Source organism: Dioscorea cayenensis, chromosome 9, assembly GCF_009730915.1.
Source record: "Dioscorea cayenensis subsp. rotundata cultivar TDr96_F1 chromosome 9, TDr96_F1_v2_PseudoChromosome.rev07_lg8_w22 25.fasta, whole genome shotgun sequence".
NCBI classification, from domain to species: domain Eukaryota; kingdom Viridiplantae; phylum Streptophyta; class Magnoliopsida; order Dioscoreales; family Dioscoreaceae; genus Dioscorea; species Dioscorea cayenensis.
This window is the reverse complement of record NC_052479.1, coordinates 20,352,755-20,368,414: the sequence shown is the minus strand read 5'-3', so window position 1 is coordinate 20,368,414 and position 15,660 is coordinate 20,352,755. Positions and strand designations below refer to the sequence as shown.

General features: G+C 35.4%; 1 protein-coding gene across 1 annotated transcript; it reads left to right on the top strand.

Moving 5' to 3' along the window:
• The first annotated feature begins 950 nt into the window (after window positions 1-950).
• Window positions 951-1,698, top strand: LOC120268571 (secreted RxLR effector protein 161-like). The gene has a single exon (XM_039275909.1). The coding sequence runs from the start codon at window positions 979-981 to the stop codon at window positions 1,696-1,698; it is 720 nt and encodes a 239-aa protein (XP_039131843.1). The 5' UTR covers window positions 951-978.
• Window positions 1,699-15,660: the final 13,962 nt, after the last annotated feature.

Here is a 15,660-nt window from a genome sequence, read left to right as displayed (position 1 = left end):
GCGGAAGAAGACTCTACAGAAGAAATGCCTCCACTTTTAAGAAGATCATCTAGGGTAAGACATCCCAATCCTAAGTATGCAAATGCTGCACTAATCATGGAAGTTGAAGAACCAACATCCTATCAAGAGGCATTTAAAAGTGATAAATGGAAGAAAGCAATGGAGGAAAAGATAGCAGCTCTCAAGCAAAAATCGAGGGCGTGGGAGATCGGTGCAAGGCCGAAGAAGCAAAAACCAATCTAATGTAAGTGGGTGTATAAAGTGAAAAACTCGAAGCGAGATGGAATAGTTGAAAGGTACAAAGCTCGACTTGTGGCACGAGGATTCTCGCAACAGTATGGAATAAACTACGAAGAGACATTCAGTCCAGTAGCAAAGATAACAATGGTGCAAGTACTATTGGCACTAGCTGCAAGCAAAGGATGGAAGCTTTGGCAGATGGATGTGAAGAATGCCTTCCTACATAGAGAGCTTGATAGAGACATCTACATGGATCAACCATAAGGATTCGAGAGCAAGGCTCATCCAGAATATATGTGCAAGCTCAAGAAGGCATTATATGGCTTAAAGCAGGCTCCAAGAGCATGGTATGGAAAAATTGCAGAGTTTCTTGTACAAAGTGGCTACAAGTTGACAGCATCATATTTGAGCCTATTCATCAAGCACGCTGGAGACAAGATAGCTATAGTACTGGTGTACGTTGACGACCTCATCTTAACAGAAGATCTCACTAAAGAAATCCAACGCACAAAGGAAAATCTTTCAATTTGGTTCCAGATGAAAGAGCTTGGAGAATTGAAGCATTTCTTGGGGCTCGAAGTTGAGAAGACAAAGGAATGTATGTTCCTATGTCAACAAAAGTATGTAAAGGATCTTCTAAGAACATACGGGATGCTGGAGTGCAAGCCACTGTCTACACCAATGGAGCCAAACATTAAGCTTCGTGCAGGAGAAGGGAAAGACTTGGAAGATCCAAGGATGTATCGACAACTGGTAGGTAGTCTTATCTATCTAACCCTTACTCATCCTGACTTGGCATATGCAGTTGTAGTAGCAAGCCGTTACATGCAAAATCCAAAGAAGCCACATTTGGAATCAGTTCGGCGGATACTGCGATACTTAAAAGGAACTACAGTTTACGGTATTCTGTATCGTAAAGGTGAAAGATGCCAAGTAACTGGGTATTGCGACGCTGATTATGCTGGAGATTGTGACACGAGGCGATCGACTACAGGTTACATCTTCAGTTTGGGATCAGGAGCAGTGTCATGGTGCAGTAAGAGGCAAGCTACCGTATCTCTCTCCACCACCGAAGCCGAGTATAGAGCAGCAGCTATGGCAGCACAAGAAAGCACGTGGTTGATGCAATTGCTAAAGGATCTTCACCAACCGATTGAACAGGTAATACTTCATTGTGATAACAGGTCAGCAGTATGCCTAGCAGAAAATCCAATGTTTCATGCTAGAACCAAGCATATTGAGGTGCACTACCACTTCCTAAGAGAAAAAGTGCTGCAAGGTGAGATCTACATGAAGCTGACGCCAACAGAAGACCAAATTGCTGATATATTTACAAAGGGGTTCAACACAAAGAAGTTTGAAGACATACGTACACAACTTGGAATAGTTAGTAGATCAACAATTCTGAATAAGTTGGTGCTGAGGGGGAGTAATGAAGCCACCGACCTTGGCTTCTAGAAGGCAGCACCACCAATATTCATGAAGCTTCTCACCACCGCCTCATTTTCTCACCACCACCTCTTTAGTCTAGAATCTTCAAGTATGCTAAGCTACCACCGACTTATCACCCTATAAATACATGCTCTCCATTGCTAATGTAACCATGAAGAAGCAAGAAAGCTAAGTGAGAGTGAGTGCTAAGAGTGAGAGCAAGAGAGTAAGTGTAGGCATCTAGAGAGAGAAGCAGTGCATAGTGAGAGAAAGTGTGAGAGTGATATGTAAAATATGAGAATTATTTTGAATAATTAATAATAGAAAAAGTTTCATATATTCTCTCTCTCTCAACGGAGTTCATGGATAAGAAACCCATCAAAGTGTTGTTTAGAAACCATTCAAAGTGTTCTAATTTGATAAGAGAAACCGAAACAACACAGAGCCATATCTAATTTGACATCAATAATGGCAATCAGACCTTAGAAACCAAATAATAATGTCTTCACACCGGCATAGATAAGAAACCCATCAAAGTGTTCTAATTTGACAAGAGAAACCAGAAACAACACAGAGCAATCCAAAGCATAATTCCACACAAAATTTGGTAGGTCATCGATTAATCGCAAAAGAGAATTTGTGGTTCGACAAGCTTTTCGAGATGCAAACTCGGGAAATTAAAGACACATCAAAGGATGGCATCATTTCGAAATGTTATAAGTTGCACATTCAATTTGGAAAAAAAGAGGGACATCTTCTCCAAAATGATGATCTTACTTGGTTTATACATGAGATGATCTCAAACTTGCCCGGACACGGAACAAAAGAAAACTTGAAGAACCTTTTCATCATCGATGCCTCATACACATCTTTGCCAAAGACATGAATATTCAACAGATCAATTATTCTTAATAAGTTAATGTTGCTAGTTTAAGTGACAGACTTGTACATCTACTTTCGTGCTTTCAAACAATGTTCGTGTGTTTAATAATATTTCAAGTCTTGGTGTTAGATTGGTGCATGCCAAACTATATATATATATATACATACTGGCTTTCAAACAAGATAATAAGCAATGGAAAGAGACATACATAAGTTAGATAAATGAATGCCCTTCCAAAATGAGATTTTATAGAGGGAGTGCGGATATAATGAATATTGTAACTCCTTATATAGTAATAACTAAACATGAATATGAATCTTATAACTAAAAAAAGTTCTTATATTATAGCAATTGAATTCATTAATAGAAAAATATTTTTAATAAATTAGACAACAAAAATTAAGAATGTACATTGGCTTAATATTCATGACTCCACGATACATGAGAAGAAGTTGAAAATAAATATAAAGCAGATGGTTATTTCTATGCGAGAATATTACCCAATTTAAATATTAATTTTTAAATTTATTTCCATTCTATTTAAATACATCATTTTCCACCATTACCATATTAAATGGATGACCTTAGTAGATAAAGAGAGAAATTGATAAAATGGACAAAATAAATTAACAAGTTAAATGTTAATGAAATTTTTAATTTTTACTTTCCTCCTTCATTAAAGCAGCTTAAAAATAGACACTTATAATAAAACCGAGGGAGTAGTATTTGAAATGTGTTGTTGAATTAAAGAATGAAAAAAATAAGCATGCAAGGCGCAAAGTTCTTGACCTTTGTTGAATGGGAAGTGAAATGTGAGATGGGATGGTGGCATCATCCCAATCTAAGCTTTCCCACCATTCTCTCTCACAACCAATGAGTATTCTTTGGTATTGTTAATGCCACTCTTGAATGGAAGCTTCTTAAGATTAAGACATTCATGCACTCGAAAGATATGAAAGTTGAGGGAATTCCACCCTAAAATTGCTTATGCTCACTAATTTTTGGTAGATACACTAAAAATAAATAATGCAGTCTTTGGGAACATAGGGCGTTACGAGACTCGATGAATTTCTCTCTTCCACATAAAACAACTCCTCTACCTCTCGCACAATGTTGTATATTTAATAAAGCAAGACATGGGAGATGCAAGACCCAAGCGAAACTCGCCAAATTACATTTTGATATAAATAACACCTTCAACGCATGAAAATATTCTGGAGGTGATATATCTGTCCAACTAATTTTTTTGCGAGTTTTTCGTCATCGGTGATTGTGAGGGTAATTGAGATGAGTCGACTTCCATTCATCACAAGCTCCTCAAGCTGTGGGCATGATTCAATTGTTAGTTCATTCAAGAATCCATGATCTTTGCGACTTAAAAGTATCAAATGAAAAAGAACTCACGTTCTCCAATTCTATATGAAGTCGAGTAGTTGGCAAACATGAGAGTTCTCGAGAGAACCTCTTGTGATACTACACTCATTCCCTATTGCTTTGATGTTCATGTGTTTCTTCAACTTCTTCAACTCTTCCGGTCCCTGCCCACCCAAAGGGATATAAGTCAATGACCTTCAACTTTTTGTAACCTTGACAAGAGACCATCCTCTAACTTCCTAAGCCATCCTCTACATTCGACAAAATATAGTCATCTTCTAACCATTTCTCTTGCTTTTTCGTCAAGCCTTGATTGTTGGTAATGCTTTTATTGCCCCCACTATTTGATCCTTCTCCACCAGTGTTGTTAGATGAGTGGCTTCCCTCTCCATTATTGTTGTTGTTAATGATGGTGTTATCCTCAAATGGATAATACTCATGGAGAACATATGCTACTTTCAATAAGGATAATTGGTAGTAAATCTTCATACTCCACACGCTTGTAATTCATGACATTGAATCGTTCTAGCCTTTCCACTTCATAAGAGAATGGTTTGATTGAAGGAGTTGCCATTGGAAGGAAAATAATATTCAAGAATTGTTGGATATAAATGCACTAGGTATGGAAACTTAATGAAGAATCTATATATAAGAAAAGAATGAAAAGAAGAGCAGGGAAGAAAAATTGAAAGGTGTAGGCAAGGCACTTCAGAGAAGTTGTCTCTTGAATATTATTTCTCCCACTAGGTGCAAAGCGGTCTCGAGGAATAATATTCTTTTGGATACAATATCTCTCGATTGAGAAACAAATTTGCACTTTGTTTTTCTCAAGAACTCAATTGAACCAGGAAGGATAAGAGTTCTCAATACGGGGAAGAAGATTTTTACGAAAAGTTAGGTTTTAATCTTTTAAAAAGGCACAAGATAAGATTTTAAAATGATTGGAGGGGGTATTTATAAATTTGAGAAATCTCTTCACATCACAACTGCTATGAAGTGAAGAGGCGTGAAAACGTTCAAAAACAACCCTTGAAAATATTTTATTACTTTATGTTTTATTTTTATTTTATTTTTTGGGAAATTTATGCAACAGTAACATCCTCGAAATAAGTTTGCAAGATTGCTAGAGAAGACAATGATAGCCAATCCTTTAACCAAGCAGTTGGCTAGGCCAAACCATTTAGGTCTTTTGGTCTTAGAGTTATGCCTGATTGGGACTAGTGCTAGTGGGAGATTGTTAGTGTAAACCCTAGCCAAAATACATTGTATGAACTCTTATTATTTGGATAATTATTATGAGGCGTCGTTTTATCTATTATTATTTTTGTGTATAGAAGATTAAATATCCTTGAATATTGGTTCTGCTCAAGTTATCAAATGCGTAATTTGGATAGTAAAATCTTGAAGCATAAACTAGAAAAATATTCTAAATGTCCCTAGTCAATTATTTTCATGGGAATGAAAATAAATTAAGACTAGTATGTCTTTCGTGAGATGGCCTTGTTTTACGAGTCATAGGATATGGGATATCAATCAAAGGACATAGATACATGTTGAGGGAGCAGATGTACCTATATCGATGCGTGGCTGAGAACACTACATGATTGTAAAGTCATAAGTGTTTTTCTTAAGCAATTCTTGTACTCAAATCCTTTGACCTGAAATCATTATAGATCTCGGATGAATCCTTACATACTTTAACTTACGCTTAACGTCATTCATAAGCGGAGTGACAAATGCGGGTATGTTTGGCCATGTCGTTGTTCATCTTTGAGAGAAATGAGTAAAGTGAAGGGATTGCCCCTCTGCTAGAGAGAGTGAATATCAGCAGCCACTTGATTAGTGAGACTGAGGTAGTGCATGGCCCAGCCCAGGGAAATGATAAGAGTTATCATTTACTTGACCTAGTCGAGTTCACTAAGAGATCAAGAAATTAATTAACATTAAAATAAGGGTGACTCACTCCATGCCTTACGCTAATTTAGATTTTAGTGGCAAAGATTGTATGGGGTTACAATAGGTTCCGTTAATTCTCAAAATTGACCTTCATTTTATATTGGGTAATCATATTATCTTGGTAGAGAATAATTATGATTTATGAGCATTAAAATTGTTTAAACTCATTGAAAATGTTAAATGGACCTACAGGATTGTACACTACTAATGCCGGGATGAAGGTTCAGTATTTGTTACTTATTGGATCACCTATTTAGGGTTTTGGTGAAAAACCTAAATTAAGTGGAGTGAATAGCTTATTCGGGTTGGGTCTTATTAAGTGTTGATCTAATCTAATCGATTTGGTTAATTAAAATAGTTTAATTAATCAAGTAAAGAAGAGATTCCTAATTTGATTAGGAGTGAAGGGTTTTTTGTAAATTAGGGTTTTAGGTTTCCAATATAAATAGATGGTCTAACCCTAATATGAAAGAGAGAGAAAAATAGAGTGATTGAGAGATTGTCTCTTAAGAAACCCTGGCCACTACCCACTCTTCTCCCTTGGCCGTTGCCGTCGGATCCCGCTGCCACCGTGCCTACATCCTCTTTTCTCTTGAATCTCGGGTGCTTGCTATTCAAACCAAGAAACAAGTGTTGTTTCTTGAGGTACTAGCATACATGCTTGATTCCTAGAGGCGTTCGTATGTACATGATAGTAGAGGGGAGTCGCGATTCGCAGTCCTTTTCAATTTCGGGGAAACAAGGTGTATTCATAATCGTCATCAAAAGAAAGTATAACTTTTAATTATCTATTTATTTAGAATTTAATCCTAGTTCTGGCATGTGTTAGGGTTTTATCATGTTTACTTGCCTTTAAAAATTTTTGTTATCCTCTGCGTTATAGTATGTATTTTTTGCATGATAAATCCCTTGTTAGAGAGTGATAAGATCAAACATCTTAACCCCTAAAATTATTCTCTTAGGGGCGTTTGGATTACGAATTGAATCCTTGGGAGTGGAATCACAAGCACCCTATGCATCCCGCTCCCATGTTTGGATTAGGTAATGGGAGTCCCATTGCTTTGATGGGATGGTTGGACCATCCCATCAAGAGGAGTCCCAGTACTCCCAAAATTGGGGGTAATGGGACTCATGAGAGGGGTAATAGGGTGTAATACCTATATTACCCCTCTCTTTACATTTAATTAATATTTGAAATTAATATATTTAATTTAATTTAATTATATTAATTTCAAATAAATAATAATTAAAAAATAATAATAATTAAATTATTTTATAAGTGAAATTTTTTTATTTTTTTGTTAATTAATTATATGTTAATAAAAATTATTACTTTAAATAATTAATTATAAAAAAATTTAAATTATAATAACATATTTACATATTGATTAACATAATAAAAATAATTTAAACATCATTATTTTTTTAACTATCATTATTTTAATTATTATAATTAAATATATTAATTAAATATGTGAATTAATTATATTAAGTTTAAATATTTAATTATACTAAATTAAAAATAAATAATTACATTCTAAATATTTAATAATAAATAATGTGAAATATTTATTATTAAACATAATTAATTATTTTTATACAAATGATTTTTATTTACACAAAAGGATATACATGTAATTTTTCATCATATCTCTCTTACTTTTTTCCTATTCCTAACTCTCATTCCCACCAGCCAAACACCTTCTTCATAATCATCCCTATTCCCCCTATTCTCATTCTCATTCCTCCCTTCTTTTCATCCCCCCTCTTCTCATTCCTATTCCGAATCCAAACGGCCCCTTATTTTCCTCACAAAGTGGCCAATTTTTCTCTTTTAGATCTTCTTTTTAATCTAAATAAGTTATATTGAATTTTAAAAGATCAATACCGGTTTACAAGTGAGCCAGATAGTGGTAAAGCAAAAGGTGCACAAACTTTGGTTTAATGTTAGACAAGAGGTAAGTAATTTATTTATGCTTATATGGATTATATGTTTGATTATGTTAATATATATATATATATATAATTGAATTGTTGAATTTAGCGATTGATTTAAGTGCCTTGTATGTGGATGTATGTTGTATCATGTGTGTATATATATATATGATGAATTTATTTGGATTGACAAATTACTTTATATATGTGTGTGTAAATGTTAAGTATAATATTGTTATTCTTATAATGATGGCATGGTATAATTTATGTTATCTTAAGATAAGAGTAAATTATTCTGTTTGAAATATAGATGTGTTGGAAATAAGATGATAAAAATATATGATAGAGCGAGATTTATTTGATGTTATGATGTGAGATATGTAATAATCGGAAAATAGTAGATGACTAGTGCTTGCCTTGTTTTGGTTATGTCCCTTTGGCCAAGAGATTGATGTTGTGTGTTGTGATCTTTTCTTGCAACTGTCCATATAGATGAGATAGGTTGTTAACATATGTCCATATATGCGATGATAGGGTGTCATGGTACTGTGTTTGTATAAGCGATGGTAGCAGTACTTGAGATTGATTTAATTGGGATATGTGTCCATATAGGCAAGTATAGCACATGCCCAGGGAGATAGAGGTCATTTAACCATTGGCCATACTTAGCTAGGTCAAGTACGGCCTAAATAAATAAAATGGAATAATTAATGATGGTATACAATAAGTAATAATTTGTGAGTTTTAGATTGGTATGATTGATTGTGTATAATATTTGATTGTTTATAATTTTTATTATGATAATTTAATTGATATGGTTGATTTTATGTTATTAATTATATATCATTGTATGATTACCTATATAATTGCATAAATATTGTACTAACTGAGTTGGCAAGTCACCTATTGCCACCCATTTTTTAGAAGTAGACGACTGAGATTAACTATATATATATATTCATGTAAATTGACTTGCAATACATCAAATTTGCATTTAGTTAAACACTAAATACATTATACTTAAGTAATGGTGGCTAAAAAACCATCTTCACTTAGCCAAGTTACATATATAGACTTATATATAAATTGGTAGTTCTGCCGGTGTGGTTTGTAGGTTTAAAGAACACTCAAACACTCAAGGAAATCTCACACAAACCAAACAAAAGAAGACACACAAAGTTGGTAACCTAGTTCGGCGTCCACTTTACCTACGTCTAGGGGGTCAAGCCCAAAGATAAATAATCCACTAAAAGAGGTGAAAATACATGAGTACAAACACTTTGTCACTCACCATCACAAATAAAGATAACTACCCTCTTTTGATTGTCTAATGGGTTAATTTTTCAAAAGGTCACTCAACTTTGCCTTTGTTTCATTTTTGGTTATCTAACTTCAATTTGCATCAAAAAAAGTTACTCATCTTTAATTTTTGTTTTCTCCCGCGGGTCACCATGCAGTAACCCGATTCATCTATCTGGACGTGGGTGCTTTCGGAAAAAAATCGATCGACCAATATTGTATCAAATAAGATATGAAATCCATTTGATCTTTTTATCTTTTTCATATGAAGATGACACTTAATTTATTTTTATAATTGTCTAATGTGTAATTAGAGTGTCCAATATTAGCTGACTGTGTTTTCCCAGTAGCCACGTCAGATAGATGAATCAAGTTACTCGCGGGTGACCTGCCGAAGAAACAAAATTAAAGATGAATAACCTTTTTGATGCAAATTGAAGTTAGGTAACCGAAATGAAACAAAGGCAAAGTTGAGTGACCTTTGAAAAAATTACTCCATTGTCTAATACATATACTCTCTTTAGCTCTGGTTGCACACCATAATCTCAGAGCAAGATAGCTTATATAGATGTCTCAATGTCCCAAATATAGCCCATACCTTTTTTAAAATCTCTGTGGCTACTAACTTTAGAACTTTCCAAAATTAGTTGTTGCAACTCCTGTTGTAACATAACCTACAACATGGTCCCTGGGCTCGCGACTCGACGAGTTCGGTTCCATTACGAAGCAACCTTAAGACCCATCAAACCTCCCTCGGTCATGCTTAGTGCGAGTCGATGCAGCCCGGATCTCCCGATCCCTACTACTAGCAACTAGCCTACCTCCTCGATTACTCACCATGCGATGCACTCGCAAGGCGCGCGTCTTTGTGCGTCCTCAAAAAACTTTCTAAACGTAATCTTCATTCATCCAAGTTTAGCCTTCAAAGACTTGATCTTTAATTCTCCCAGGTTTGATCTTCAAATCTTCCAAAGAATAGATCTTCAATCAATCATGCCAATCATGCCAATCATACCATCAATAATTATCTCTCTAATTCAGGGCATGTCTTCAATCATACCATTAAAAGTCTTCAATCATACTTATTAAGGTTATATCTTCAATAGTCTTCAATCATACCAATGATAGGTATCAAATAAGCTTCATCCATATTTAGTCTTCAATCAAATTTCCTAAATATGGTCTTGATAAGATCTTTCTTTCAAGTTGTTGCTTGCTTGATCTACTTGTCAAAAATACAAGTGTCTTTATTTAGCCTTCATGATGGTTACTCCTCAAGTTGTAACACATACCAAAAATAGCTCCTTCAAAATCTTCCAAGATATTTTGCCTCCAAGCCAAGACTCCTTGCCACATCATCATACTTCCCATGTCATCACAATAGTTGCCACGTCACTTGCACTTTGGTGTCAAATCATGCCAATTAAAGTGCTTTTTGCACTAACATGAACCATCGTATAAAAGATAATTAAATTAAATTTCCATCCGATATGCAACGTGCAAAAACAATTTTTGAATTGATAACATGCGAGGTTGTGAACATGGATCATCATACAAGTCAGGTTGAAAATTTAAGGCCTTCTAATCAGTCATAGATATGCCAATTTCATCTACAAATGTTGGCATAATGATTGGGTCCAATTTGAGTGGTGTCCATGAATATTGCCCTAGCAAGATAAAACATTTGGGATACTTGGAATTCATGGCATGGGAGGGATCAACAAATTAGACCATTCTCTTGAGGAAATAATAAGGTCCATAGATGATTGGAATATGGATTTCGATTATGTCATTCATGCTAAAAGCTTTTATATGAACTTCATGTTGAAGATCTCTATGATTGTATAGTTAAAGCAGATTGCTTGTGTGATAGCCGAATCGAGAAACTATTTTTCAAGTTTTTGAAATATAAAAACTCCTTATTGTTGTTAGATGATTTATGGGAGCTATTGTGCATCATGGTTTTTGGAATTTTTGATCCACATAATAAGAGTGATGTAACAACTTTTATACAAGCATAAAGTAGTTTTTCACCACCCGATCAAAACATGCGATAGCATGAAAAGTCGACAAAATTTTTGTTAATGATTGAAAGGAAAGATAGGAGAAGAGGAAGACAACATCGAGAGAGATTTCTCAAAGGGAATCAAACTCTATTGATCTAAAAAAGTACAATTTTTTTCAATAGAATATAAAGCAACCACACCCTAAATAGAAAATACAAAAGTATGCTAATATAACCCCTAACATACTTTCTAATTAAAAGTGATTTAAAAGAAAAAAACATAATAATTATTGCATATATGATCCCGAGATATTTGCTAATTATGGTGAGATTAGAGGCACACATAACAATCTCCACCTTCACTCGCAATCTTCTGCTGAACACAAAAAGTAAACTAACAACAAACCGAAACCAACTCTACCAACGAGTTGAACTTTGAGATATGTAAAAGGCTTTTGTGGGCATATCGGCGGGAGATTATTTGTAGTGCCAATTTCTTAATCTCCACTATACTATATGAAATAACCTATCGAACAAAATGGAATTTGGCATCAATGTTCTTGATCCTCTCATGATACATCTGGTCCTTCACCAAGTGGATAACATTTTGATTATAATAGTATATGGTAGTGAGATCACCATATGTTGAAATATCTTCAAGCAAGCCTTTAAGCCAAAATTGCCTCTTTAATGCCTTCTATTAGAACCATGTATTTGGCTTTTTGAAGCGGACAAAAGCAATAGTGGATTGCAAGATAGCTTTCCAACTAATTGCACATCCACCCAAAGTGAAAAACATAACGGGTCAAAAACCTTCTCTTATCAAGGTCGATATAGTCCAAATCAACATAATCATCGACTTTATATTATTCTTCCCGAATTCCAAAGAACTATTTTGCGGTACTCTTCAAAAATGAAGGATCCACTTAACTACCTCCTAATGTTGCTTACCGGGACATGATAAATAGCACATCATAAGCAATATCAGGTCAAGTGCAAACCATTAAGTACATGATACTTCCAACTGCACTAGAATATGGAACTTATGACATGTAGCTCTCTTCATTTTTAATTTTTGGACTTAAATGCCTTGAAAATTTGAATTTGGTCACAAGAGGAGTACACATAGGTTTCAAATCATTCATCTTGAACCTGTTTAACACCTTCTGAACAAAACTCTTTGGTGAATGATATAACTTGCCATTGGGTCTATCCCTAATGATCTTTATCCAAAAGAATTCTTTTTGGTAACCCCCAAATCCTTCATCTCAAATTTTGAGCTTAACTGATCTTTCACTTTCTTGATCTCCTCTTATTTGATCCTACGACTAGCATATCATCCACATAAAGAAGTAGATATATGAAGCTCCTATCCGATAACTTCTTCAAGTAAACACAACTGTCATAATTGGATTTTGAAATCCCAACCTTTTCCATAAAAGAGTCAAATCTCTTATACCACTATCTGTGTGATTGCTTTAAGCCATACAATGACTTCTTTAACAAGCACACATGGTCTTCTTTACCATCAACCTGATAGCCCTTGGGTTGTTGCATGTAGATCTTCTCCTTAAGATCACCATGCAAGAATGCAATCTTCATAGTGAGCTGCTCTAACTCCAAATTTCATATAGCAACCAATAAAAGAAAAATTCAAATAGATGTATGTTTAACACTAGTGAGAATACTTCATTGAAATCCACACCTTTTATTAATTTGAACATTGTGCTACTTTGGTCTTTTTCGTGTACGTTGAACCGAACTTTTGTTTGAGCCTATTTGTGTTTGCCTTGGTTGTTTAGACCGAATTTGTTTGCATGTGTTCGAGTCATTTTTAGACTCATATGATTGAGCATGCGCATGCGTGCTCGCCTTTATGGCTTAGACCGAAGGCTAAATCATGTACCCATTAGACGGTCATCAGCCAACCTACACCTGTGAGGTAGCCACAGGGCGCACCCAATGAGCCTAATCCTGCCCCTGTAGGGAGCCGACACCCTTAGGGCAAGTACAGGGCTCACCGGCGTGTACACTGCCTGCCCAGACGCTCGCTAGGGGGAGCCCGGCATGCAGTGGGCTGGTTTTTAAGGCCTTTTGGTCTTCTTTTTCTCGATGTAATTTCTTCTTTTTCTTTGGTTCTCTCTTCCTCCATTCCTTCTCCTCTTCCTTGGGTATTCTTTGGAGAAAAAAAAAAGAGCTTTGTTGACTCTTGTTCTTCCAAGTTTGGAGCCCCAAGATCTATCGCATTTCTCATTGGGATCTAGTAGTAAGCTTTCTTCTTCCTCTTTGTCTTCCTTGTTGTTAGGTGGATGAATGATCTAGGGTTAGGATTGGAGGCTTGATCCTTGTTCTTCTTCTTGCTTATTGCTTTGAGAACTTGAGTGAATGGTGGCATTGTTATTTCCTCCTTGACTGATTGTATCCTTGTACCAAATCTTGCTAGGATTGGTTGTTTCTTTGGATTCTTTGCTTTAGAGTGAAGCTCATACCCTTAGGAATTTATTAGAAACCTTGAAACCAAGTTGTGAGCCAACCCTAGGCCTCATTAGGGTTGTCTTGTATTATTGAACCTAGGGTTTCATTCTTGTGTTTTTTTTTTTGGCTTATTCTTGCTTATTTTTGTGGATGTGTATGTGTGTGTTTTCTTTAAATGGTGAGTGCTTGGCTCAAGACAAGAAACCAGTGGAGGAGTAGTGCACCCGGGTTTTAAATTGCCCAAGTTGTGAGTGGGATTTGTGATTGCATGAATCTATAGAATATTACTTGAAATTTCTCATTGCTTTATTTGAGAGTTTTTCCATGGTTTTATCATTATGAATTGATGGTTTGATCAGTTTGGAAAATGAATTCCATGCTATTGAATTATATATTAAACTTTTGATGTTTGAATGAATGTGTTTATGTTTATACTTGTATTTTAGGAGTTGAAATGATTTATGAGCCCCTATTTATCTAAGCATGCTTCTAGCTAGCATTGATACTTGTGGAAATAGATTTCATTCATCATATTTAAATGTTGTCCCTAAATATGGAGCCTATGATGAGATACATGTATTGTTTTGTTTTTGATGGTGATGGGGTTTGTAACCCTCCTGCTGTGCATGAGGGTCCTCCTATGGCTACCGCTTTGGAAGGTATGCCTTTTATAGAGGAAGCAATAAGAGAAGTGGCCAATTTATGTGGTGGCTTGCCACTAGCTCTTATAGTGGTTTGGTCTTGGCTATGTCGAGGCAACACGTTAGCAATGAGCAGAGAAATTCATACTCAATCTGCAAGGTAGGCTTTTGTTGAGTTTATGTCGGTCGATGTTATTTTTATTTGAAAAAGTAGCTATGGAAGTCTAGGCAATAAAACCCTTCAACAGTGTTTCTTATGCTTCTACTTGTGGCCTAAAAACTCATCTCAAGTGAAGATCTAACCAAAGTGATGGTTTGGGTTTGGATTAATCTCTTGCTTTGATTCTTTATTTTGATTCATACATGAATCAGATGCTATATCCCTTGAAATCCTAGGGAAGCAAGTTTGGTAGCAATTCATGATAATAAAAAGAGTAGCTAATGTATATGAAATAATACATGACATGTCTTAATGGATAGGTTTAGGAGTTAGGGTGGTATTCACAAGCCTTGATTTGTTGGGAGACAAAAACATTACCTTAGAACAGTTGTCATGGAAGGAGGGTGAAGACATGGTTTCGCGGAAAGGGTGGCGATAGTCAAGCTCGTGATATATGTGACTTGTTTCTCGAGTTGCCCGATTTGTGTGCCCAAGCCTATTGAGTTTGATCACTCGGCATGATTGGGGGTTGAAAATATCTACCAAAGATCTTTTTCCGAAAGAATTGCTAAATCTCACATGCTTAAATATATCCTTCACGTATACGCTCACTTCAATGGTGATTATGGATTTGTGTAATCTTGAGTTTCTTGATATATCATGCGTTAGAATTCACTTCCAAATAAGCTCGGAAATCTGAAAAACTGAAGTTCCTTTTACAGAGATATCTTTTTAGGCAAATTACAAGCTAAGCTCTTGTCAATTTGCATAGGTTGTGTGCGGTAGCAGCGTCTATCCGTATGGTTATGTAGAAACGGGAAATTGGGGATCTTGAGGCCCGAGAGGCCTAAAAAGGTATAAGAATATGTATGTCGTCTTCTAATTTATATTAAATATCATCGATGGTTTTGGACACTTCACTTTAGTAGTTTAACAAGTGAAGAGCATCGAGGTTTGAAGAAGCTACAAATTGGTTTTTAAGTTGCTATTCAAAACCTAGTGATTAATAATAGAACAAAGACAAGTCTCAAGCTTACCCGGATTATGTCGACTCCAAAATTTGGGAAGCTTTAGTCGGATTATTGAGCCAAAAAGGTTTTTCCCAATGCTACAACTTGTCCAAATTGAAGCATGCTTTAGTTTGACAAGTCTTCACCTGGTCTTGCATCTCCATGTTCTCCTCGTGTTTCATTTTTAAAAAATTGTTACAAAATGAAAAGAACTAGTAAATGGAGAGAAAGAGAAATCAAAGGAGACGATG

Coding starts and splice junctions, on each gene's coding strand:
- LOC120268571 (XM_039275909.1), top strand. CDS start 979: ATGTATCGACAACTGGTAGGTAGTCTTATCTATCTAACCCTTACTCAT.